The 24877-nt window shown below is 42.1% G+C and overlaps 1 protein-coding gene across 2 annotated transcripts in view; it reads right to left on the bottom strand.

Moving 5' to 3' along the window:
* Positions 1 to 24877, bottom strand: part of RYR3 (ryanodine receptor 3) — a 584152-nt gene that overhangs the window by 412913 nt on the left and 146362 nt on the right. For both annotated transcript variants that reach the window (XM_025390215.1, XM_025390216.1), the window contains exon 2: positions 5664 to 5783. In XM_025390215.1, coding sequence (XP_025246000.1) covers positions 5664 to 5783 — 120 coding nt within the window. The remainder of the gene's footprint in view (positions 1 to 5663; positions 5784 to 24877) is intronic.

The following is a 24877-nucleotide window of genomic DNA, read 5'->3' as shown; positions in this document are numbered from 1 at the left end:
CAAAAAAAAAAAAAAAAAAAATCAATGAAACAAACCTTGGTCTGTTGAAACTATTTTTTTTTTTTTTTTGAGACGGAGTCTCACTCTGTCACCCAGGCTGGAGTGCAGTGGGGCGATCTCAGCTCACTGCAAGCTACGCCTCTCGGATTCACGCCATTCTCCTGCCTCAGCCTCCCGAGTAGCTGGGACTACAGGCGCCCGCCACCACGCCCGGCTACTTTTCTGTATTTTTTAGTAGAGAGGGGGTTTCACCGTGTTAGCCAGGATGGTCTCGATTTCCTGACCTCGTGATCCGCCCGCCTCGGCCTCCCAAAGTGCTGGGATTACAGGCGTGAGCCACCGTGCCTGTCCTGAAACTTATTTTAAACAAAAAATAGTTCCCATATTCCTTCCATTTCTTGATGATGATCTACTATTAAGAAAGGTGAAAGCTGGGATTGATTTGGAAGGGTATTGGGGTTCTGGGTATATCTAACAAGGCCGTAGTAGTTAAATAATTGTCATCATTGAAGATTACTGGGGGATAAGTGTTATGACATTGTTTTGTATCCTTTTGCATGAGAATTTGACCTTCAGTTAACTCTCCAGTTTTGTTCCCATGGTCACCTGCTACAACTTGTATGTCAATTATGTTACCAGGGTACATTGCTTGTGGTGAAAATGATCCCTGATTGATAGCTGCATGTGGATTGGGAAGACTATCAATACGTATTTTAGAAAGGCATATCCTTGGAGTGCAGTGACTCTTGTAGCTGGGGCTGCCTTTGTGGAGTCCTCAAAAGCTGTGCCCATGGAATCATCGCATATATGTTGGCTCCAATGATCTATGAGGCTTTTAAGCCATGGTAACTCTCACACATACTTGATGTGGACCCTCTCATCTCTTTGCACCTGAGCTGTCATCTGGGGATTGGAAATCCAGAAGCCAGCTCCTGAATTGCTATAGGGGTTTCTGCCAAAATGCAGTGCTTGACACATCTAAGCTTGCAAGCCATGGTTCCTATCCTATGTCCTTCTGAGAAGACTGATGCCAAGTGGTCTATGAGTGTCTTATGAGTATGGATGTAAAGTTGAACCAAAGACCCTCCCCACCCCCTCAAGTGGACACTGCAGATACAGAATAGATGAGATATTATATGAAGGACCAGAGGGATAGTATTAAATTCCTAGTGCCTAGGAACACATTTTCTATTGAATAAAAAGGAAAGGAAATAAACATTTGCTATGATAAAATGAACAAGAAACATTTCCTCTCTCTTTTTTCTGGGTCTCTGGTTATAGCCCCTAGACTTTTTTTGTTTTTGTTTTTAACAAAACAAGATACCTTTAAATTCCTAAACCTTTGCTTGTTTGAAAGGGAGCTAAATAATAGTGCTTCCATCAATTAATAGCAGTTTCAGGAGACCTTCAAGGAAGGGTGGACCATGGCATACAGGAATCAAAGTCCTGGGAGAGTTCCCTAGTGCTAAATAGTCTTCATGTCTACAGCAAGTGTTAATTATCTTATACTCATGCTCCTTATTCTTCTATCCTCTCACTCCTTTGCTTCCATATGATCTCCTTTTCTCAGGGTCAAACACTAAGAATAGTTTTTGAGCACTTTATCTCTTTTTTCTCTGAAGTCTTTCTTCTCCATAGAATTCATCTCAATTTTCTCTGAGTCTCGATCAGCTTAAAATACCCTTGACTAGAAATGCCCAAGGTCACCAGTAGGCTCTGTAGCCAGCTGAGAAGAATGGTGTTTGATGTCTATGCCTCATGCCCAGTGCCAAGCTCGGAAACATACCTCCTCACCTCACTGCATGACTTACATTAGGATCCAAGAACCTAAGAATGGTACAGCTCGTTGAGAAATTTGATGGTAGAGAATTAGGGCAACTATTTAGTAATAAGGGAGAAGATAGCCAGCCAAAAGAGAGGCTTGCATAGTTGCAAATGACTGCAGGAAAGAATGAAGCTCTCGGAACCTGGGTTCATCTAGCAGGCTGCTCCCAGGAATGGTGACAAGAAATTCTAAATATCTGCTCTGTCCTTACCGTGAATTTGACCCTGTTTCTCTGTGAGAACCCTGATGGTGCACTTCCCTCATACTACATATAAAATAGGCACACTCATGCAAGGCTGGTGGGTATGTCAACTGTAAACAATTTGTGTATCATTTTGGGAAAGCAGTTTAATAGTGTTCATGCTTCTACTCCTGGATATTTACTCCCGAAAGCCAAAATAAACCAGAAAACCATATGCATATCATTTTTTGACCATTCATGAAGACCATATAGCAATATGGAACTGGCTGAAATACTAAAGAAAAAAACCCAAAACACAGAATGTCTGAATAACCAGTATAAGTCCAACTTTGAAAACAGACAGGTATACGTGGACAAAGGCTAGAATGAAAAACAAATGAAAATAGTTGCGACAAAGTGGTAAAAATATGGATGAGACATATCTCTTTTTAAAATTCTTCAGGCTTGTTTGAAATTTAGAATGACATATTAAAATAAGAACAATCACTTAGTTAAGTGGACGTTAGGAAAGACATTTCCTCATCCCCAATTCATCTATGAGTGTATGACTTATCATTTCTATGGCCTGAGGGATACAAAGCATTCTCAGATTACAACACACAGTTGTTTCTAATCTAGCTTGGGTAAAACAACGATAAATCCAGAGCCATGTTTATAGAATTATCTAATTTGATAGTTAAATGAATTTGTAATTCCAAGACTTTCATTCTAAACTCAAGATTTAGTAAGCTCGGCCGGGCGCGGTGGCTCAAGCCTGTAATCCCAGCACTTTGGGAGGCCGAGACGGGCGGATCACAAGGTCAGGAGATCGAGACCATCCTGGCTAACACGGCGAAACCCCGTCTCTACTAAAAACACAAAAAATTAGCCGGGCGAGGTGGCGGCGCCTGTGGTCCCAGCTACTCGGGAGGCTGAGGCAGGAGAATAGCGGGAACCCGGGAGGCGGAGCTTGCAGTGAGCTGAGATCTGGCCACTGCACTCCAGCCTGGGCGACAGAGCGAGACTCCGTCTCAAAAAAAAAAAAAAAAAAAAAAAAAAAAAAAAAAAAAAAAAAAAAAAAGATTTAGTAAGCTCAGGGGCTGATCCGTAATCTTTCTGTCTTTTACACAAAATCAGACCTTGCAAGTCAAAAGGGATAACTTTATACTTAGCATTATTATCAACTCTAGTTATTAAGTACACTGTATTAGTTCAGTACTATGTGCTATATATATTATTATTTCTCTTTATTTTCACAGTCCTTCTGAAAGATAATTAGTTTTCCTTAAAGAAGAAAATAAATCCTAGTTTAAATATCTTGTGCAATATGAAATCATAATAACCAATGGTTTTATCAAGCTTACAATGCACTAGGCAATTTACTAACCCATTTGATCCTGAGAGCAATCTTATAAGGTAGTTACTACTAAATTCCCATTAAGCAGATGAGGAAACTCAGCTCAGAAAAGTGAGGTACCTTGTCCAAGGTCCTGGTTTAGCCAGCAAGTGGTAGAGACACGATTCCAACTCTGACAGTCTGGCTCAGAGCCTGTGCCCTAAAGCGGGGTCCCCAACCCCCGGGGCCACAGACCGAGTTTGTGGCCTGTTAGGAACCACAGCAGGAGGTGAGTAAGTATTACTGCCTGAGCTCTGCCTCGTGTCAGATCAGTGGCAGCATGAGATTCTCATAGGAGCATGAACCTTAACGTGAACTGTGCAAGCAAGGGTTCTAGGTTGCACGCTCCTTATGAGAATCTAATGCCTGATGATCTGAGGTGGAACAGTTTCATCCTGAAACCATCTCCCACCATCCGTGGAAAAACTGTCTTCCATAAAACTGGATCCTGGTGCCAAAAAAGGGTGGGAACTGCTCCCCTAAAGCACTGCCCTATACCCTACTGGATGGATGACTAGGAAAGGATACCGCTTGTTTTCTAATTTAGGTCAATACACTTCCCATTGGATTGTCCTGCGTCTCATTTGGCAGATGAGAAAATTGCAAGCATGAGTGACTGACTTGACTTGTTCAGGGTCACATGAGTAGCTCATGGTTGAGAATTAACTTCTTGACTTCTAATCTAATGAACTTCCTGTTATCCCAGACTGCTGGGAATCAAAACAAAACAAAACAAAACCTAGCTAAGAACAAAAGCAAATGAGAAAAGGCCTTAGGAAAATTAAGTCAAAGATCTTTAAAAAGATAAAAATCTTCCTTGTCTCTCTTCTATCCCATATATTTTAGTGGGACTCTGGCTCTCGCTCATCCTCATGGATGGATCAGTGACCTACATGGGGGAGGGAGAAGCAGTGATGTACAAAAGGGGCGTCTGGGGGACGTGGCCATCACCCTGGACATCTGGTGTTCCAGGTTTTAGCCAAACTCTCTGTGTATGTCTCTGTTGTATACGTTTATGTGGAAAATGGCATGCCAATAGGTGGGTCTTTTGGAAAATGTTACCAATTTCTGATTTTTGGTTTTTTTTTAAAAAAGGTTCTATGAGAAAACCTGAGCTTAGAGGGTGTGATGGTGGGTTTTACGTCAACTTGGCTAGGCCATAGTGCCATTATTCAGTCAGATGGCACTATAGGTTTTGATGTGAAGGCATTTTGTAGATGTCATTAACATCTACAGTCAGTTAACTTTAAATAAAGACTGTTAGCCTTGATGATTTCGGTATGCCTCATCCGATCAGATGAAGGCCTTCAGAACAACTGAGATGTCCTGGAAAAGAAGAAACTCTACCTTCAGACTACAGCATTACCTCCTGCCTGAGTTTCCAGCCTACTGATGTTAACTACAGATTTCAGTCTCACTAGACCCTACAACTGCATGAGCTAATTTCTTAAAAGAAATCTCTATACACTTATCTGCTTACCTACCTACCCACCCATGCACTCACCCATCCACCCCTCTGCCCATCTGTCCACCATCCATCCATCCATCCATCCATCCATCCATCCATCCAGTTAACTTTGTTTCTCCAGAGAACCCTGACGGATACAGAGGTTTTCCCAGGACTGAAAAGCACTGCAAGAATGCTGAGCACATAGATCCACTTGACACACAAATCCTGAAAAGCAGAAACAGCCTGAAAACGGAGACAGAAAAGTTCTGCCGAAGAGACACAGCATTATTGCCACCATGCAGGCAGAGACCAGTGCAAACATTACTCTCTGCCCTCGTGTCACAGTGGGCAGACAGTTGCAACAATCTCAGCGCAGTCAGAAGTGAAAGGGGTGTGCTCACTGTGAAACATAGGTTCAGGCATCTGTGAGTCTCTGTAGCAGTAAAATGACAGCAGGGAGTAAAGAACATGCACTCAGATTTCTAGGAATTAACAGCAACAGAAAGGCGTTCTGGCAGTGTTAAGAGGACCTCCTCGGTCAGCGCTGACGGTGAGCTCAAAGCCTCCCCAGGGTCCTGGACAACACTGACAGGCAAAGCACTTCTAATTCTTCATAGTGCTCTGGGTTCCTACGTCAACAATTCCTAGGCTTGCAGAGAGTTACGGTTTAAACCAGATCTGCTTCCTGTTTTAAAAATCAATGTGTCCTTTCAAATGTCGTCCTCATCACCATCTCCCAGTTTTATCTCCCCTAAATGACTATGTCAGACGCCAAGTTGGAGGAAGGTGCAGGGTGGACAACCAATCTCACCTTGGCTTCTGAAGTGGGTTCCAAGAAGCACAGGCGATTCCCAAGTCCCTCGGCTGCCAGGCAGAACTTCCTCTGCTCCTTGTGAATGGTGGCGATGCACTGGAGTACCACTTCATCCTCCTGCGGCGAGAAGAGAGACCCAAACATGAGTATGGGAAACTGCTGAGCTAGGCCCCGAGTCACCTTCCTGTACCTGGGTCAGTTAAGCCACCAATCCCTGACAGCCACGTGCTTTTGGTTTTTATTTTTAAACCTGATTATGGAAGGAGATTTTTTATTCACAGGACATCACTGAGCATCTACCATGAGTCAGAACTCTACTTAATCCTGGGGTGAGGTCAGTGGGGGCAAGTGCACATACAGCGCAGGCCTCACTTCTGAGAGCTGTGCAAAGCATATGGTCTAGGTGAGCTGATGATTTCAACACTTGGGCAAATATGAAAGCAAATTTATATAATCTCTCCAAATACAGAATAAAGCAATAGGATATGATTGAGGGGAACAGAGAATGCAGACGAGATCGTGCAAGGTGGGATGAGTGGAGGGAAAGTGTTGGGGTTTCAGGTTGTGGAAGAGGCGAAGTGTGTTCTGTTGGAGGAAGGGAGAGTATGTGGTGGGCCACATATGTGCCAGAGACGGTAAAGGAAGATGTGGAGAGTGAAGGAGGTGGGTTTTGGACTCACAGAAAAGGACGATTAAAGCAGCCTTGGAGATCAGGTAGAAGGAGAAAGAATTGAAGGTCAATTAGAAGAAGTGCTCTGAATTCCCAAAGAGTAGACCTCTTTCCTAAATATCAATCTCAAAAGCAGCCCTCCTAAAATTTCAGAGGCCCTGGAAAAGAGGCAGTCCTCCATCTATACTGATACGTTCACTTCTTGCACAATCCTCCCTGAAGTCCTGAAGTGGAGAGGAAAACAGTTTCCTTACCAATTCTTCCATTCCTGCCCCCACTATCTGTCAGGCCATGCTCCCTAGTCACCACCACATGGCTTTGGATTTCAAGCAGCAAACCAATTTCCAGGTGTGGTTAAGTTACGGAAGTGACCTGGGGGAGCCAGCTGGAGCTTCTGGGCATCTGGCTATCCATTGCCCCATCTCACCTCCATGTCCCTCAGTCTCAGAGACTGTCTTGCTGGAAAGTGTCACCAGAGTGTTGGAAAGGCAGATTAAGTAGAAGTCATTCTTCTTAAACTGTGTCTAGAATGTGCCTATGAAATGAAAAAATACAATGGTCCTACCTGGTAAGAGTGTGAAGCAATCCACTATTAAACAGACCCCTACAAAGATGTCTGCTTGTGCCCAGAGATAGGTGAGGGGCTACAGGGGAATGTGAGAAGCCACAAACTGTAGATGTATGGAAAGAAGACTGGGAAAATATAGCTCCACAGTTTTACTAGCACTGAAATATCACTGTTCATTATCTAAGTGAGTCAGAAACAAATCTGGGAATCTTTGCTTATAGTAAAATCAGAACTGATGGTCTTCATTTTCTTTGAGACTGAAGAAAACTCCAGAATATCACTGCTTTAAAAGTGGGGGTTTAGTGAAATCTCTGAAGAGAATGAAATTTTTCCCCAGGTGGAGCATGCCCCTAGATCCCACATCAGCCAGGGCGTTAGGATCCTCCTAATGGCATTGGCGGGTGGGACAAGGGCGGGTGGTGAGGTGCTCTTAATTGCCAAGATGACGGAGACGTGCTGCTTGTGTTGGAAAGCAGGGACCATGGGAGTTAAGTCATCAGCAATGCAAGAGGCAATACTCAAAACTTAACTTTCACACTTAAACCAAGAATACTCCCTATTGGGAAATAGTTATACATCCCCCCCACCCACAGTTAACCACGTAAAAAGAAAGAAACAAAACTTAAAACCCCCCAAAAAACTAGAGCAACAACAAAACTCAGGCATTCAGAAATCATAGAATTATGGATTTTTTTTTTTAAACAAAGGCATGAAAGTTGACAGTTTTCCTGTCAATGTGTGCCTCTGAGGTTCTCTTTTCAAGATCTCAATTCCCTTTCCCTTTCTATCGCCCAGGTGCCCAAACCACCAAGGCTTTGACCTTGCACTAGCTGCCTTGGGGTCTCCCTATTTGTCTTCTGAAATTTCCCCATCCCATAAGTCACATCCCAAGCTGCCAAGAAACTAATGCAATAACCTGCCCTGATTTAATTAATAGCCATTTGTAGAACAGCAGCCCTGCACCCATGTGTTCCTAGGTTGGGGTTCTGCTGACACACAGATGGGTATGGGACTCTGGGCCAAATTGATACTTCTCCAAAGGATTTCTACTCTTTCCCACATTCTGTCTGGAACCTTCTGCTCAACCATGCTGACCTGGCTGCAGACACCACCTGGAGTGGCAGCCTGCAGCATCTGCCTTTGCTCCATATAGCAGCAATTATTTCCATAAACTTTCAATAGACAGACATCTGGAGCCTTGGAGTGCCTGACACTGAAATCTTTGCACTGAATTCCGTTTGGGATTATGAGATGAATTAATTCAACCCATCTGATTACTCCTCTTGCTCCTGAGTGAAATACAGAACACAAGCTCTCCAATTAGAACCCAAGCCTTTCTTCATCCCTGTACTGGTTTGCACTTTCTCCCCTAGAATTATCCTCCCTCTTTTTTTCTTACTTTGCTTTAAATCAGATCTGGGCATTGCTAAAAGATGTCATTTCCAAGGAAGCCCCCTTACCCGAAGGCTGCAAATTCTTCCACATTTTCTATCTCCTTTCCCCAGAAGCCTGCCTTCTTCTCGCATGTCCCGATGCCAAATTTGGACCTTACTATTCTTCCCATGTACAAAAACTCTTCAGTTTTGAAGTATGTGATAGCCACTTTCCACATCATTTCCCATCATTTATCTGACAATCAGAAACTCTGAAAAATTTTGTGTTAATTCAATATACATTTATTTTTTATTTATTCATCTTGCAATGACAGGTGGGATACTATGAGACACACAGGTCTTATAAGACAAGACCCATTAATACTGTAATAATGGAATTGTGGGTTGGAAGGCCATCCCGAGTAACTTTAGGGTTTATGCAGACATCTATTCAAAGTGAACACCTGGACCTAATGATTTCTACTGTTTTAGTAACACACTATGATGAACCTTCCATGCCATAACCTAGAATAATCCCACTTCTAAAATCCAAAACTGGACTATCCAATGTTACAGACCCATTTTCTCTCTTGCTTTCACATTCCTTACTTTTACTAGATTTGCTCTACTTTATCAAGACTTTCAGTTCCTAGAAAGGCTCTCATCTCCATTATTTCCTCTTTCTCAAGGAGAACTGTTGATTTTTTTTTTTTTTTTGATAGAGAAAATAACACAACTCTGGGGTTTTGTGCCGCTATAAATTTATGATTTCCTGGTAACTTCTTTTCAGCTTGTTTCAACTCTATCTCACTGGAACAAGACTACAAAATGTTCCCTTTTTGTAGGCTTCACAGCAGATTCAACTCTGTCAATATAAAATAACCATACCTCCCATCTTTAAGAGAAAGAGAAACAAAATAAAGAGAAGAAAGCACTAAGTGAGAGGGTGCAATAATAAGCAATGGTGGTGGGGACTGGGGGGACACTAAGACCTTTCAAACCCAGCCTCTGTCTTAAAGAATATGATTTTCTAGTTGCCGGGAAATAATGTCTTTAAGATCACATAAAGGCTTCCTGCTTTATACCAAATAAGCCAAAATGTCTCTGCCTGGATTTAAGGTGCCCCACAGTTGAATTCTACCTGATACCCCTAGCTTTGTCTCTCCCTTCATTCCTATTGTCTTACTGTCTCCCAAATAAGTCATGCCCAGGCTCCCTAAAATGCTCCTTCTTGAAACCCCTCCATTCCCGTATTCATCTCTGTATTCTTCTAGTGCTCCCACCTTTCTGATGGATCCTTCCCGTCTCTATTTTCTTCTGCCATCCCTAAATAAAAGGGACTGCTCAATGATTGGTCTTTGTCATGTTCCCCTGGCAATCTCATTCATTCTTCAGGCTTCCTGCTTTACTTCTGAGGAGCTGTTACTCAGTCTGTACCTCCAACCTGGTGGCACTCTAGGGTTCCAAACCTCCATCTATTTTTACCTGCGGACTTGCCAATACTTCAAACCAACATCTCCCAGTGCACTAAAAGGCTTCTTTTGCAGTCTACCTATCCTTTTATATTCCCCAAGTTTGTTAAGAGCACATCCAACCTCTGGGCAACCTCAGCTTACACATCATTATCTCATATCTCTGGGTCCTCCCCTTTTCCTGTATCACAGCAAATGGGCCAGTAGAAGGAGAGACCGGAGGTCTTGAGACCAAGACAAGGCTATTATTTGACCCAAAGCATTCGTCCCTAGTCTGCTACCAGAGGCATAGCTCTGACCTTATTTTCCTGCTGAAAATCCTCAATGGCGCTCTCTCTACTGTTCACAAGACAAAAACTTCTTGAACTAGTATCTGAGGCTTCCACATTTCCAAACTATTGTCCTAACTTCTTCCCTGTAGCCTTGGGTTTCCCTATTTCCACGCCTTTGGTCATGAAATCTCTAATATTAAAGCTGCCCTAATTTGCCCTAGTTTTCCATGTTCCTATATTACCTATCCTTCTAAGCTTAGCTTAAATGCCACATTCTTTTATGAAGCCCAAGTAATCTCTCTGGTCTCTGAATTTCCATAGCAATATCACCATACTTTTTGCAGTATTACTTATGTGCATGTCTTCTCCCCCACTATATGTTTTTAAATGGCCAACATTTACTGATCCCTATGTGACAGGCACCATGCTTTACGCACAAGAACCCATTTAAGCTTCACATCAACACTATGTAAGCACTACTGCTGTCTCCATTTTACAAATGAGGAAGCCTGTATACAGCAGTTATGTAACTTGCCTCAGGTCTCACGGTGGCAGGGGGCAAAGCCTGGTATCTAATCCAGGCAGTCTATATTGATGCACTTGCTACCACTACTTCTAGCTGACTTTGTACCCCTCAAAGGCAGGACCACATCTGATTCACATTTCTGCCTATCATGATACTCACCATGGTGGTATCTGATGCATATTATGTACCCAATTATAACTTACAGAATGGGTATGTTTTTACCTTGTAACCCTATTTAATTATAAACTCTATTAGAGCAGAAAACTCCTGCTTTCTCATCCAAGCTGGAAACATAACGTGTCTTGTAAAATTGTGTTAATTAATTGGGATATGGACTCAGATTACAAGAAATTTCCCTACTTTCACCATATAACAGGGTCATTTTCATCGATGAGTCAGAACTGAATAATTGAATAAAAAGGGAACAGATGCTGGCATTTAAAATAAAACAATGAAGCTTTGGACTCCATAGCTTCTATTTCTTAATTATTATTATTGATAATGATATCAACTATTCATTCTGGACTTCTATGCCAAACACTATGCTGACATTTCCTCCCAGATTAAATTAAGCTTCACAACAACACAACCACTTTAAGAATGAGAAAACCAAAATTCAGAGGGGTTAGGTAAATTTAATAACAGTGAATGTTTAATGACCAGTCACTATGTGCTACCATGTTATCGTATCTCAGTTTAATCCTTGCAATCATCCTGTAAGGTAGGTGCTAATATGCTCTCTATTTGATAAAGTGGTTGAGGCACAGAAAGGTTAAGTCACTTGCCCAGTGCCACACAGCTTGTAAGTGACAGATCTAGACCTTAAGCCCTGGACTGTCTGAATCAGGAGTCGGTTCTCTTTACCATGGTGCCAAACTGGCTCTCTTACTCTTAAGAGACTGACCTTAGCAATAGGTATGAATTCATGTCTGTCTGATTCTAAAGCCCACGGTGATGGCGTTGACAAAAATAGATGCTCCCAGCCCTGTCACATGATCAAACCACATTGAAACATAACCACATCACAGAGCACAAGGCCAAAGAGAGCAGCCAGAGTGCTAAAATAAATAAATAAATAAATAAATAAATAAATAAATAAATAAATAAATAAAACGAGATTTCTCTATTCCCCATGATTGCAACACTGGAAGGGGCAAGCAGCAGCCCAAAACTCGCTGCAAAGGCAGAAAAATGATGAAAATCCAAGGTATATCATATGTCAGCCTCCCTCCAAGCCATGTGGTTCACACACGCCAGCTATTCCTGTCATAGATTCAGCTTGTGGTGGTGTTGAGTGATTGTCCCTGAACAAGGATATACAGCCTTCGGCTCTCTTCGCTTAGATTTCACATTGTCACAGGTCATCTCTGACAAAGTCAAGTTCTTTCAATCGTCCTCTGGCCAAAGAACTTTGAACTTGAAAATGGATGGAGCTTGCCTATTTTATCCTTACAGCTTTCTTTCTTATACCTTGGCTCGCAGTCTGAGGGCCAGAACAATAGAGAGCCATCTCTGCTGGCTCTGAGCTGATGGCTGGGGTTCCTTGGCTCTCCCGGTTCTCTATGGGTCACTTGGGAAGAACTCTCTGGAACAAAACAAAATGGCTGACAGCCCTATTTAAGGTAGATCACCAGGCAGCTGATGACAGCCCTATAGTTAGATCTGCAAATCACCGGCACTGAGCAGCTCGTGACCAGGAGCATGTGGGACAGAATGTCATCCAGCAGATTTCATGTTCAAGTGCAGACATTACTGCAAAGGAAAATCCATCACCATGTATTGCTTTAAAAGGGAAGATGTTTCCTACCTACTGATCTTAAACATCAGGCACTATTTTAGGGAACTGCTAAAGTTAAGCTACTTTCTAAATACATGAAAGATATGGGTGTGTGCTTATTCTAAGACTTTACCCAAAAGCCTTTCTTAAATGAAAAATAAATGGGCTTTTTGGAATGACAAGACCACACACAGATTATTTCACAAGAATTAATGACAAGGTCACTTACTTGTATGATCTAAATAGCAATCATTTGTTGTATTAACTTTTCACAACTTTTCCCATTACCAAGAAGGCAGAGGTTGGAGCTTGACCATAAAATCTACTCAACCTCCCACGGCTTATATATGCTTATATATGCATATATATATACATGTATATACACACACACACATATATATATCTCCAAAGAAAATGTGATTAGTATATCAAACAGATATCTAACTCCCATGTTCACTGCAGCATATTCACAATAGCCAAGATACAAAAACAACCTAAATGCCCACAGACAGATGAACGGATAAACAAAATGTGGCACACACACACAATGAAATATTATTCAGCCTTAAAAAGAAGGGCATCCTGTCATTTGCAATAACACAGATGTTATTGGATCCTATATGGCATTATGCTAGCTGAAATCAGCTATGCGCAGAAAGACAAATACTGCATGATCTCACTTTTTGTGGGATCTAAAATAGTCAAATTCATAGACGCAGAGTAGAATGGTGGTTGTCAGAGACAGGGGGGATGGGGACAGTGGGAAGATGCTGGTCAAAGGGTAAAAAGTTTCAGTTAGACAAGGTAAGTAAATTCTGGAGCTGTAATGTACAGCATGGTGACTCTAGTTGATAATACTGTATCTTATAATTGAGATTTGCTAAGAGGATAGAGCTTAAGTGTTATCAAACACACACAAAGGGAAGTATGTGAGGTGATGGAAATATTCATTAGCTTGATTGTAGGTGATCACCGCACAATGTACATCAAAACATCAAGTTGATGCCTTAAATAAAAATATATAAATTAAATATATTATTTATATTATATAGGAAATACATTATATACATTATATATTAAATTCATATTATCTATATTTATATATTATACATACATATAAATGTGTGTGTATATACATATATATGTATCCACCTCCCTACAATCTCTCTTCTGTAACTCTTTTGCTTGCTTGGTTTTAACTATACTGGCCCTCTCCTTAGAGCTCAAGTTTTTGAAGCATTATCCTCCCTCAAAACCTTGTACTTGCTGTTCCCTTCATGCACAATGTTCTTCCCCCACATACCGGCAGGGCTCCCTCCCTCACTTCCTTTAGGTGTCTGCTCAAATGTCACCTTGTCAGAAAGGCCTTCCTTGATCACCCCATATAAAATTATAACTCCATTTTCATGTTGCACTTCCAATCTTGCTTAATATTCTTTTCCAACTAGTGTTTACCTCCTAAGAATATAGATTTATATCTAATCTCTCTCCTCCTCATTAGAATGTAACCTTCATGCACATGATTGTGCTCATCTTGGTACACTCAATGCCTGAAACAGTGCCTGGCATATGGTAGGCACTTAGGTAGTCGCTGAATGAAAGATTAGTCATTTTAGTTCTCATCAAGTAGTGTCCCCACAAAAACCTGGGAATTCATTACATTCTTTTATTTATTTATTTTTTTTGCTGAAAGTGTCCAGTCTTTGGTCTCAGCTGGAATCGTTTGCTTACGGGGACTGACAAAAGAGGCACCCACAGCTTATAGGATCCTTTGGGCTCTGGCAACAGGGAGGAATGTTGTATTTCCCTTTCACAACTTTTCCCATTACCAAGAAGGCAGAGATTGGAGCTTGACCATAAAATCCACTCAGCCTCCCACGGCTTGATCTCTTATAAAACTTGCAAGGGAGAGCGAAGGGGAAAGCCTTTCCCGGAGTTGATGAAGGAGATGTAGCAGCATACAGGCATTAGGGTTTACATATGCAATTAATTCTCTCTCAGGCAGAACATGCTGCTATGTAACATGGAAGAATGCAGTGACCTATTACCTATGACATTTTCTCCAGAAATAATAATCAATTTGTTTAAGTTTTCTATTCTCATAGGAAGGAAACATAATGATCTAGTTGCTACCCAGGGAATTTCATGCCCCACAGAAGGATTTTCTATAAAACGAACACTGATATTCTAGATACATCTCTCCCACCCAATCAGAACACAGCAGGTGAGGGACCACACCCAAATGTATGCACACACTCCTTTGGTTTCATTCTTCTTTAGATACAGCAGCCATGGAGAAGAATGAATGGGAAAAATCTAAAATACTATAGCAAATCGTCATTTTCACTCTCTACCTCAGAGGTAGCAAGGGTCAGTCATATAGTTACGGCAGGCAAATTTTGGTCTCTGGTTCTAACATTACTCTGAGTCTTTTTTGGGGGGAGGTGGGGAGACAGGGTCTCACTCTGTCACCCAGGCTGGAATGCAGTGGTGTGATCACAGTTCACTGAAGCCTCGACCTCCTGGGCTCAAGCAATCCCCCCACCTCAGCCTCCTGAGTAGCTCAGACTACACGCAAGTGCCTGGTTAATTTTTGTGTTTTTTTGTAGAGATGCGGTTTTGCCATGTTACCCAGGCTGGTCTCATACTCCTGGGCTCAAGCTTCCCAAAGTGCTAGGATTACAAGCATGACCCACCATGCCTCAAAACCTTATTTGAAAAAGGACATATGACCAGGACACTTTAACTTTTCACATTCCTATCATAAATGTTGATGAGTTCGTGGCTGTGTCTCCATCATATGATGCACTCTAAGCACTGTGGCCCCAGAGAGACAGAAGATCATCTAAGTCTGAGGCTACCAAGGCAGTAGCAGAGAGACCCTGACAAATTGTGACAAATTGTGCAAGGGTATCTGTGTTTGTATGTTATCAAATTTGTGGTATCTGCATTTGTATGTCATTAGATATATCCTTTATTTTTAATTCAACTTATTTTCCTGTTTATCGTTGGTTCTGGAATCCTCGGCTACGGAGTTAAGACATAATGCCTTCCCTGAGCCATACAATTGACTGACGACAACCCATCTACTTTTAGCAAGATCTTCTAACAATACTTATCCTCAGGGGAGAGGGCCACAGCACATCCACTTTTGTTTTTGGGAAATAACTAACTTATTGAGATTCTTTCTACTTGTAGTGCCTCATACAGGATGCCTTCTAGAATTTCCCCCTTTGATTTTTACTTTGTAGAAAAAGTAAGCAAAACTAAAACACTCGGCATGTAGGATACTCTTTGAATATCCTGTAGGTCCATACTTACTGCAATTTACTGACAGATGTTATAAAATCTGAAAGCAAGAACAAAGCATCCAGCAATTTCCATATAAAATCTAATAACCAGAGAACACTACTTTTTCAAAAAACATGCTCTATAAAGTTAGTAGATGTTAATGAAATTTATGGGCTGACTTTTAGAACGTTAAATATTTGAAAACAAGTCACTTACAGGCAAAATAAGTGTTTTCATAATTTAATCATACATATAAGCCCTCTGAACTATCCTGTCCAGGACTAGTTTCTTAAACTGACTGAAAAAACATAAAACTTCCATTTTTTTTTCCAGCTCCATTCAGAACTAAATCATGCATTCATTCAAGAAATATTTGTTTTATGGTATTGGATATGGTGGTGAACAAGGCAGACATGGCATCCACCTTCATGGAGGTCACATTCCAGGTGGATAAAGAGCCCAGCTTTTACATTAGCTCAGACACAGGCTTGGGGTTGCACTGGTTTGCAGAGATGACGACATAATTCAGGACCAGAAGAATCTGAGTAAGACAGCAGGAAGAACACAGGGATGTCTGGGCTACTTCCTTCTCTTCCCTGACAACTTTTCTGCCCTAGGTTGGGCTGCTGTAAGTAAATGTTTCCATTGGAAAACTTATCCCTTTATGTTACAACTTTTATATTTCTTATTTAATTCCCCTCACCAGAATGTTTAGGCTTAGAAGGCAAGGATCATATCCTGACCATCTCCATCTGTTTATCTTGTATGCCTAATACCAACCATAGGGAATACATGTTAAAAGTACTCATTGAATTAAAACAATGGTTAGGAGAAGTAATAGATTAGGATTCTGGGTCAGGCCAGGTGCGGTGGTTCACGCCTGTAATCCCAGCACTTTGGGAGGCCGAGGTGGGCTGATCACGAGGTCAGCAGATGGAGACCATTCTGGCTAACATGGTAAAACCCCGTCTCTACTAAAAATACAAAAAAATTAGCCAGACATAGTGGCGGGCACCTGCAGTCCCAGCTACTCGGGAGGTTGAGGCAGGAGAATGGTGTGAACCCGGGAGGCAGAGCTGCAGTGAGCTCAGATCGCGCCACTGCACTGCAGCCTGGGCAACAGACTGAGACTCCATTTCAAAAAAAAAAAAATAGGCTGGGCGTGGGGGCTCACACCTGTAATCCCATCACTTTGGGAGGCCAAGGCGGCTGGATCACGAGGTCAGGAGATCGAGACCATCCTGGCTAACACGGTGAAACTCCGTCTCTACTAAAAATACAAAAAATTAGCCGGGCATGGTAGCGGGCGCCTATAGTCCCAGCTACTCGGGAGGCTGAGGCAGGAGAATGGCGTGAACCCGGGAGGCGGAGCTTGCAGTGAGCTGAGATCGCGCCACTGCACTCCAGCCTGGGCGACACAGCGAGACTCTGTCTCAAAAAAATAAAAATAAAAAAAAATTGTGGGTCAAATAGAAGAAAAAGCTGTGGACCTAAAGTATCCGAAAGTAGAATCAAAACCAGACACTGTCCAGGGTTATAAGACATGCCTCATGAAGAGACAAAGTACCCGTGAAACCGGAGTGAAGCCCATTTCTGCTAACAGAATTCTCGTCAAGTCATTCTCCTGTGGTGGGACTCAGTGTTTAGTTCCCAGGGTCTAGTCTGTGGTTAAAAGTTGGATGTTATGTGCCACAAATCCCCACACTTGAAGGCTGCGATAGATACAGTGGGGCTCTTCCTATCACAAATCACAGAAGAAACAGCACTTAGGGATGGGGTGGGCCAAGCAAGGAACAAATTTACCAAGACCCCTCCAGGCACTGGTTTGAGTACTTCATAGCTCATAAACTCCTAAAAATTCTGTTTCAGATAGTTGTCATTACACCCATTTTACAGGTAAAGGCACTTAAGCCTGGGCTCAGGCGTATTAAGTCATTGCTCAGAGCGAGACAGCGATTTCTTTTGTTAATTATTCCTTAATGTATCATGCATTTATTCAGTGCCCATTACACACCATGCACTGGTATGTCCTCAGAATACAAGAAAGCTGCAAATTTAGTAAGAAGTGGTGTAAATCCAGTTCTGTGTGACTCCAAACTTCAAGTTCTTCCCAATTTACACAAGGCTCTTTTGTGAAGAAAGCATTTCAGTCAGTTGCATGCCAAATGTAAGAGTTGCAATCTGTCCATCACTCACCACTCCCACTTAGTGATACTACTTTTTCAACTTCTTACTCATACTGTAGTGGTGGGCATTGCAGCTGGAATGCTTTAAAGGAGCAGCTTCCCTTTCATAAATAAAATGTGAACAACCAATTGTTTCTCCACCTTAAGTCTAATGAAAACACAGCTTCAAGCCTAGGGGCCATTCTCTCTATCCCCTACCATGTCCAATCACTCTGCTGACCTGCTGACCATATTCCCTGCCATAAAAACTTCTGGAGCATATTCTAACAACGGACTCAGAAAATGCACCTGTACTGCAGCAAAAGTTCTTAGCGTGCTTAGCCAAACCAAAATCTAGTTTAAAAACCAATAAAATTAGAAGCATATGAGATAGAGTTATTTAAGCATGACTGCTTGATTCCTTTTGTAACCGAGACTAGACTTTGTTCCATATCCTCATCATATTGCTTTTTTCCCTCTAAATATAATCATGACTGGCTTTGAATCCTCACTTGCAATAATTTCAGTCTCAGTCATGTTTGGGGAAGCTTTCCCCTCCCTAGAGATGTTTAATAATTCCAGGAGAATTATATAGTATACAAATTTAAAGCAAGGCAGCTGATCTTCAGTTAACAGATTGCTGTCAACAAGATACCCATTGTCCAAGCCTGTATGGTCCATATGATGGCAGGTGTCTACCACTTCATCACCATTTTCGGCCACAGACTATGATGCCCAAAGTCTTGGTGGCTTCAGGCTCAGTGCCCAGGTCTCTAGCATCTTGGCCCTCATAGACCCTATGTCTTCTGGAGAGAATGATGGTCAGGGTTGCAGGTTTCTGCCACCTATTAAGCCCTGCTATGCTCTTACACCAGCCTTAAACCAGAAAGCACAGCTTTCCCAGGTTTGACCATTTGGTCTCAACTTGTCCAAGCCTCAGGGACATCTTACTAATACCACCTGAATTTTTTTTTTTTTTAAATCTCCAAGAGACTTTGAGAATTAAGTATCAGCTCTATCCCGGGGCAAAAAGGAGCCCCAGGTCTCCAGGATACAAATCCCTGCTTGTCCGGGTGAGGAAGGGACAGAGGATATAACTCATTTTTATTCTGTACTTTTTTTTTACCAGAATTTTTCTCCTTTTGATGAGTCTACAGGAAAAGAACAAACTTAGCTCTGCTGTGAAGCCGTGGGGCTCAACCATATGTGAGCACCATACTCACCTGGAGCACCTGTAAAAATATACTGATGCCTGGGCCCTCGCCCAATCCAAATGAATGAGCATCTCTGGGGAGGAGCGGATGCTGGGTTGGGTATTGAAGCACTTCCCAGGCGACTGACACCAGTGAGGACGGAGGACTCCTCCACTGACTCAGGTCAGAAGTGATAGCTGGGGAAGTTAGAGAAGGTTGGTAGATATATACTAACACAGGCATGACATTACAGGGGAAAATAAATGAGTTCTGGGTGTGACAAAAGGAAGAGAGTGGTGGGAAAGATCAGGTATTGGGTCCTCATTTCCTTTCAATCAAGAATCCAAAGGCTAGGCCACTGTTGACCCCAGAAAATGCCAGTCACCAAAGGCTATCATTTGCAGGTCCCTCAGGTACATTACTCCAAAACAGAGCCTGGTTTCTTTTTTCTCAAGGCCTTTATAATACTGTCTCATAGGACTTCTCCCCTGGCTACAGGGACTAGATAGGAAGATGATAGGTCAGCTTTAAGTGAATCATCAAGAGAAACTAATTACCTTACAGACTTTTCCAGAACTAGGGAATCGTGAACTTACAATGAACTGAGATGTTTAAAACAAAAAAAGCACCTCTATTAGTCATGGTTCTCCAGAGAAACAGAACGAATAGGAGATATACACACACAAATATACACACAGATTATGAGAACTGGCTCACGTGTTTATGGAAGCTGAGAAGTCCCATGATGTGGCCTCTGCAAACTGAGAACCAGGAAAGCTGGTGATATAAGTAATCCTGGAGTTCAAAGTCCCAAGAACCAGGAGCACCAACCAACGTCCAAGGGCAGACAAAAATAGACGTCCCAGCTCAAAGACAGACAGAGTGGGAGAATTTGCCCTTCCTCCACTTTTTGGTTCTATCTAGGCCTTCAGATGGGATGATGCCCCCTCCCATTGGTGAGGGTAAGTACAAAGTGTAATTGATGTCCTCCTATCCCACTGTCTAACCCTCCCCAGCCCCTGGTAACCACTCTTCTTTCTTTACTCTGCGCTTACTGATTTAAGTGCTCATCTCTTCCAGAAACACACTCACAGACACACCCAGAAATAATGTTTTACCAGCTATCTGGGCATCCCTTACCCCAGTCAAGTTGACACCATAAAATTAACCATCACACTAGCCAAGCAACCAGCAAGAACTTATGGAATGTTCTCAATGTACCTGGCACTACTGATAACAGGCAACTTGCCGATCCTTATTTTCCTTTCCCCAATCCACGCCCAAACTGCTCCATGACAAGGTGTGAATGACTTTCTGATAGCTTCAAAGGACAGCAAGTAAAACTATTTTAACTTTTAAAATGAACACATAATTGCACATGTTTGGGGGTAGAGTGTGATGTTTCAACACATGTATATGCTGTATGATGATCAAATCAGGGTATTTAGCGTATCTACCACCTCACACATGTATCACTTCTCAGCAATGAAAACATTCAGGCCGGGCGCGGTGGCTCAAGCCTGTAATCCCAGCACTTTGGGAGGCCGAGACGGGTGGATCACGAGGTCAGGAGATCGAGACCATCCTGGCTAACACGGTGAAACCCCGTCTCTACTAAGAAATACAAAAAACTAGCCGGGCGAGGTGGCGGACGCCTGTAGTCCCAGCTACTCGGGAGGCTGAGGCAGGAGAATGGCGTGAACCCGGGAGGCGGGGCTTGCAGTGAGCTGAGATCCGGCCACTGCACTCCAGCCTGGGCGACAGAGCGAGACTCCGTCTCAAAAAAAAAAAAAAAAAAAAAAAAAGAAAACATTCAAAATCCTTTCTTCTAGCTAAAGTATACGATATTGTGAATCGCAGTCACCCTACTGTGCCACAGAACAGGAGAACTTATTCCTCCTAATTACAACTTTTTACCCACTGATCAATCTCTTATCCTCTTTCCCCTTCCCCTTCCCAGCCTTTGGTAACCACTATTCCATACCCTACTTCTGTGAGATCAACTTCTTTATATTTCACATATGCGTGATACTGGTTTTTCTGTGCCTGGCTTATTTCACTTAACATAATGTCCTTCAGGCTCGTCTATGCTGCTGCAAATGACAGGACTTTATTCTTTATGGCTGAATAGTATTCCGTTGTGTGTATATATATTACATTTTCTTCATCTATTCATCCACTGACAGACACAAGCTGATTCCATTTCTTGGCTATTGTAGACAGTGCTGCATATGAGTACAGATACCTCTTTGACACACTGATTTCAAAAAGAATCAAGGTCTCTCTCCCCACAATAACACATTTCCTTCTCAGCAGCAGGAGTCAGAATACCTAAACAATGTTCCAAAGCTAATATGTATGTATCTTAATTTTTCCTTTGGCACATTTTTTTCCATTTGAAAATAGGGAAATAAATTTTAATCTTCTTCCCCAAATGTGAGGAAAACATAGTTACACAATAGAATTATACAATGTCAAATAATACATGTAAATGTATTCCAAACATTTAAAAAACCATAGTTCATCTACAGGTAGCTACCTATTTGTTGAACAAAAACAAAATTCTAGTCATTATACAGTATTTATCGTCTCAGGAATTGAGAGACTTTATCACTTTGGAATGTAATTCTCTAAGTCACGTCTTTTATCTAAAGCAAATTAATGATATAGAATGGCCCTGTACATTTTATCATACAACTGTATGATAAAACTGTAACTAATTGTTGCTCTGATGATTTCTGATTCAGCGTTGAGCCACTGAAACAACACAGCAAGAGACTTCACCAGGAACAGGTAAAAATAACACTCATCTCTAGCAAAACCCTGAGAAGGTGCTCATGGCCTCACTTCTCATGCTTTGTCATTATCAAGTTCTTTTGTGCAAATGTAACCTCCAAACCAAGATAAGGGAAGGAAAACTGGTCTACGTGGAAGTGGAGTCAGTGTTTAGGAGTGAAGCACCCCAGGGGCCACTGAATCCAAACCTCTCAGGAATTCAAGACAGAAGTTCAAACTGCTCCCTTTGCAAGGGAAGAAATTCACATGCAAAGCACCAAAAGATAACCTGTACAAACCAACCAGTCACACAGCAGGGCTTATAAAAAACAGATGTAATGCTACTTTGTCCACTCTTTTTCTGATTAAAAACTTCCTCTGTCATGTGCTTACCCACTCTGCCTACCATCTGTGTCCATTAACTAGTTAATCCTCTGGGCATTCTGTACGATCAATTCTTTGGGCTCTATTGAAGTTATTAAGCCTGGAGCATTCTAAGCAGAAGAGAAATTTATTATTCATCTGCAACTATGGGAAGGATTGATATATGGAAGATGGTAACCATCCATTATCCAGGGAAGTGAGAATGAGACAGACTAGCCCTAAAAATATAGCAGAAGAGATTGAAATGAGATATGAGAAAGGACTTGCTGAAAGTGAGGGTTAAATACTACCATAAATTATCAAGATTGGATTACAGTTATTTACACACAGAATACAGAACTATCTTCTCCGGGATATTTAAAGTATCTTGCAATCAGTATTCTGTAAGAATACAATCTAAGGAACTAGTCATTACCAAAGGTTATATTTGGTCAATTTATCCAATTTTAGAGTATTGATGCTTGTGTACTGATGGACTTGGCCTTCGTGGCTGCATGTACACTTAAGCCTGCCTCCATTATGTTTAGTGTGGGATTATGTGCAGTAAATAGGAAATATTTTTCCTATTCTTTATTTAACAAGGTAGACATCCGTGTCTGATACTTTTTTTTCTAGGACCAATATCCAGAGACCAAGGTTCTTGGGCTCTGTTCTATGACAAAGCTGCATCCGTTTGTTCTACAATGTGTGATATTGTCTGTTCCCTGCAGCCAACTGCTTTCACTTTAGATTGCTAGAAACTTCCAATTTGTCCTGAGGGACATCTTCTGACCTTGTCTTACTTGACCTCTCTATGTGGCAAGGGACACTGTGAATCTCTTCATTTTTCTGGAAACCATTTTTCTTTTGGCCTCTAAGACACATACCCCTCTCCTGAAAAGCTTTCCATCCTCTCATTCAGCCTCTTGTGCCTCCAGAGTTGGAATTCCTCAGGCTCTGTCCTCAGCCCCTGCTCTTCTCACACTACTTACCAAGTGACTTCATCCAAGTTGACAATTAACTCAAATCTCTTATGACTCTAAAACATCTTATCTGACCTCTAGACCCTATGTTAGACTGCAGGCTGCCGGTCATTTCCTTTGAATGCCCCGACACACTGCAAGTCAGTTCATCCAAAACTCATGTCATAATCCTTCCTTCCCACAGGTGTTTCTTCTGCCCTCCCTACATGGTGACAGGTGTCAGCATTCACCCACACACCCATGGAGAAACCTGGAAGTCATCCACAGCTGCTCGGTGTTACACATTCAATTAGAATTTCCTTTGCCTCTCTCCGCTCCCGCTGCTGTTTCCCCAGTTTAGGCACCTGGGATTTCTACAGTAGCTTCCTTTCTGAGCCCAGCCTTGTTTCTCTCTTCTCGGCTCCCGACACGGTGATATCCTAAATAGACGAATCTCAGCAGCTCACTAGATTGCTTAAAACTCTTCCGTAGTTTGCCAGTAACGTTCAGGTTTTATAGCTGAAGTTCAAGTTCCTCCTCATCTGGTTCCCGTCCCCTTCTCTATAGCCTCAGTTCCTACTCGCCCTCACCAACTCTGACCCAAATGCTCAGCTTCGGTGTATGGAGCTACTTGCTGCAGTGCCACACTTACTCTTGTCTCTGAGCCCTTGTATAAGCTGTTCTTTTGGCCTAGGATGCAAGTCTCTACCACACTCCTCATTTTCTAAGACTTACATCATATACATCATCTAATCTGGGAGGGTCCATCACTGTGCATCCATAGTGTTCCCTGCATACTTCTGGGACTACATTTATTACCTTTTCACCTTAACTGCTGTTTCGCTTGTCTGCCTCCTTCTCCTGGTTATAAGATCCTTGGAGATGGCAACCGTGTCTGACTCATCTCCGTGCTGAGGATAAGGCCTAGCAGAGAGGATATGTTCAGTAAATGCTTAATGACTGGATGACTGAGTTTAGCTTGGCCAGGATCTTAAGTTTAAACTCAGCATGTTACCACCAATATAGTCACAGGTTAACTTCTAGTTTTTATTTTTAGTCCAGGCTACTGTATGGGGAAAGTAGGTAGAAAGAAAAGGCCAATGTTACCTGCAGTGGGATAACGGTCAGGTTTAAACAGTTTTACAAGCAAACACCTTAACTGTCTCCTCTGGACAGTTACTTTAGTTTGGGGATACTCAGCCAGAGAACCATTACTCCTTCTTAGCCTTCAATTTCTCTCCTTACTGGATGCTCCATGTCAACAGGAGCCATGCTTTCCAGTACTCTAGCATCTTCGCAGGACTTTGTCAAGGAAGCCTCCCACCTCACAAATCACTGAAGGAACAGACCAGAGGGACAGCCTCCAGGCTCAGGCAGAATTCTTTTGATGTCTGCTTAGGTTCTGAGCTATTGCCAATTTTCAGGTCCAGTACCAGTCTCCAAGCCTCAACCTGGCAAGAACTCAATAATTCCTCATTCAAAACAAGTCAATCATTTACCCACTGGACCCTAGGAAAGGACCCAATGAAAAGGCTGTTTGACTCACTGTTCCTCTCCAACAGAGTCAAAGGGTTCATCATTTGTGTGCAGTCTGGGTTCCTTGATTGTAAATTAACGTTCTTTCATATGAAAACACGGGAAGACGTTAGTATTATTTCCCTCATCCTTCTTTTAGAAACAACATCCTTATTTTTCTTTTCATAGAAAAATCAGGAAACTGTGTGTCAACTGTTGCAGAAACACAAAGACAATGTAACTCCACATGCATATTTTCCAAGTATACCAGGATTTGTGGCACAATAGA

The sequence above is a fragment of the Theropithecus gelada genome, chromosome 7a (genome assembly GCF_003255815.1).
Source record: "Theropithecus gelada isolate Dixy chromosome 7a, Tgel_1.0, whole genome shotgun sequence".
NCBI classification, from domain to species: domain Eukaryota; kingdom Metazoa; phylum Chordata; class Mammalia; order Primates; family Cercopithecidae; genus Theropithecus; species Theropithecus gelada.
The sequence above is the reverse complement of the archived record's forward strand: the minus strand, read 5'-3'. Positions and strand labels throughout refer to the sequence as shown.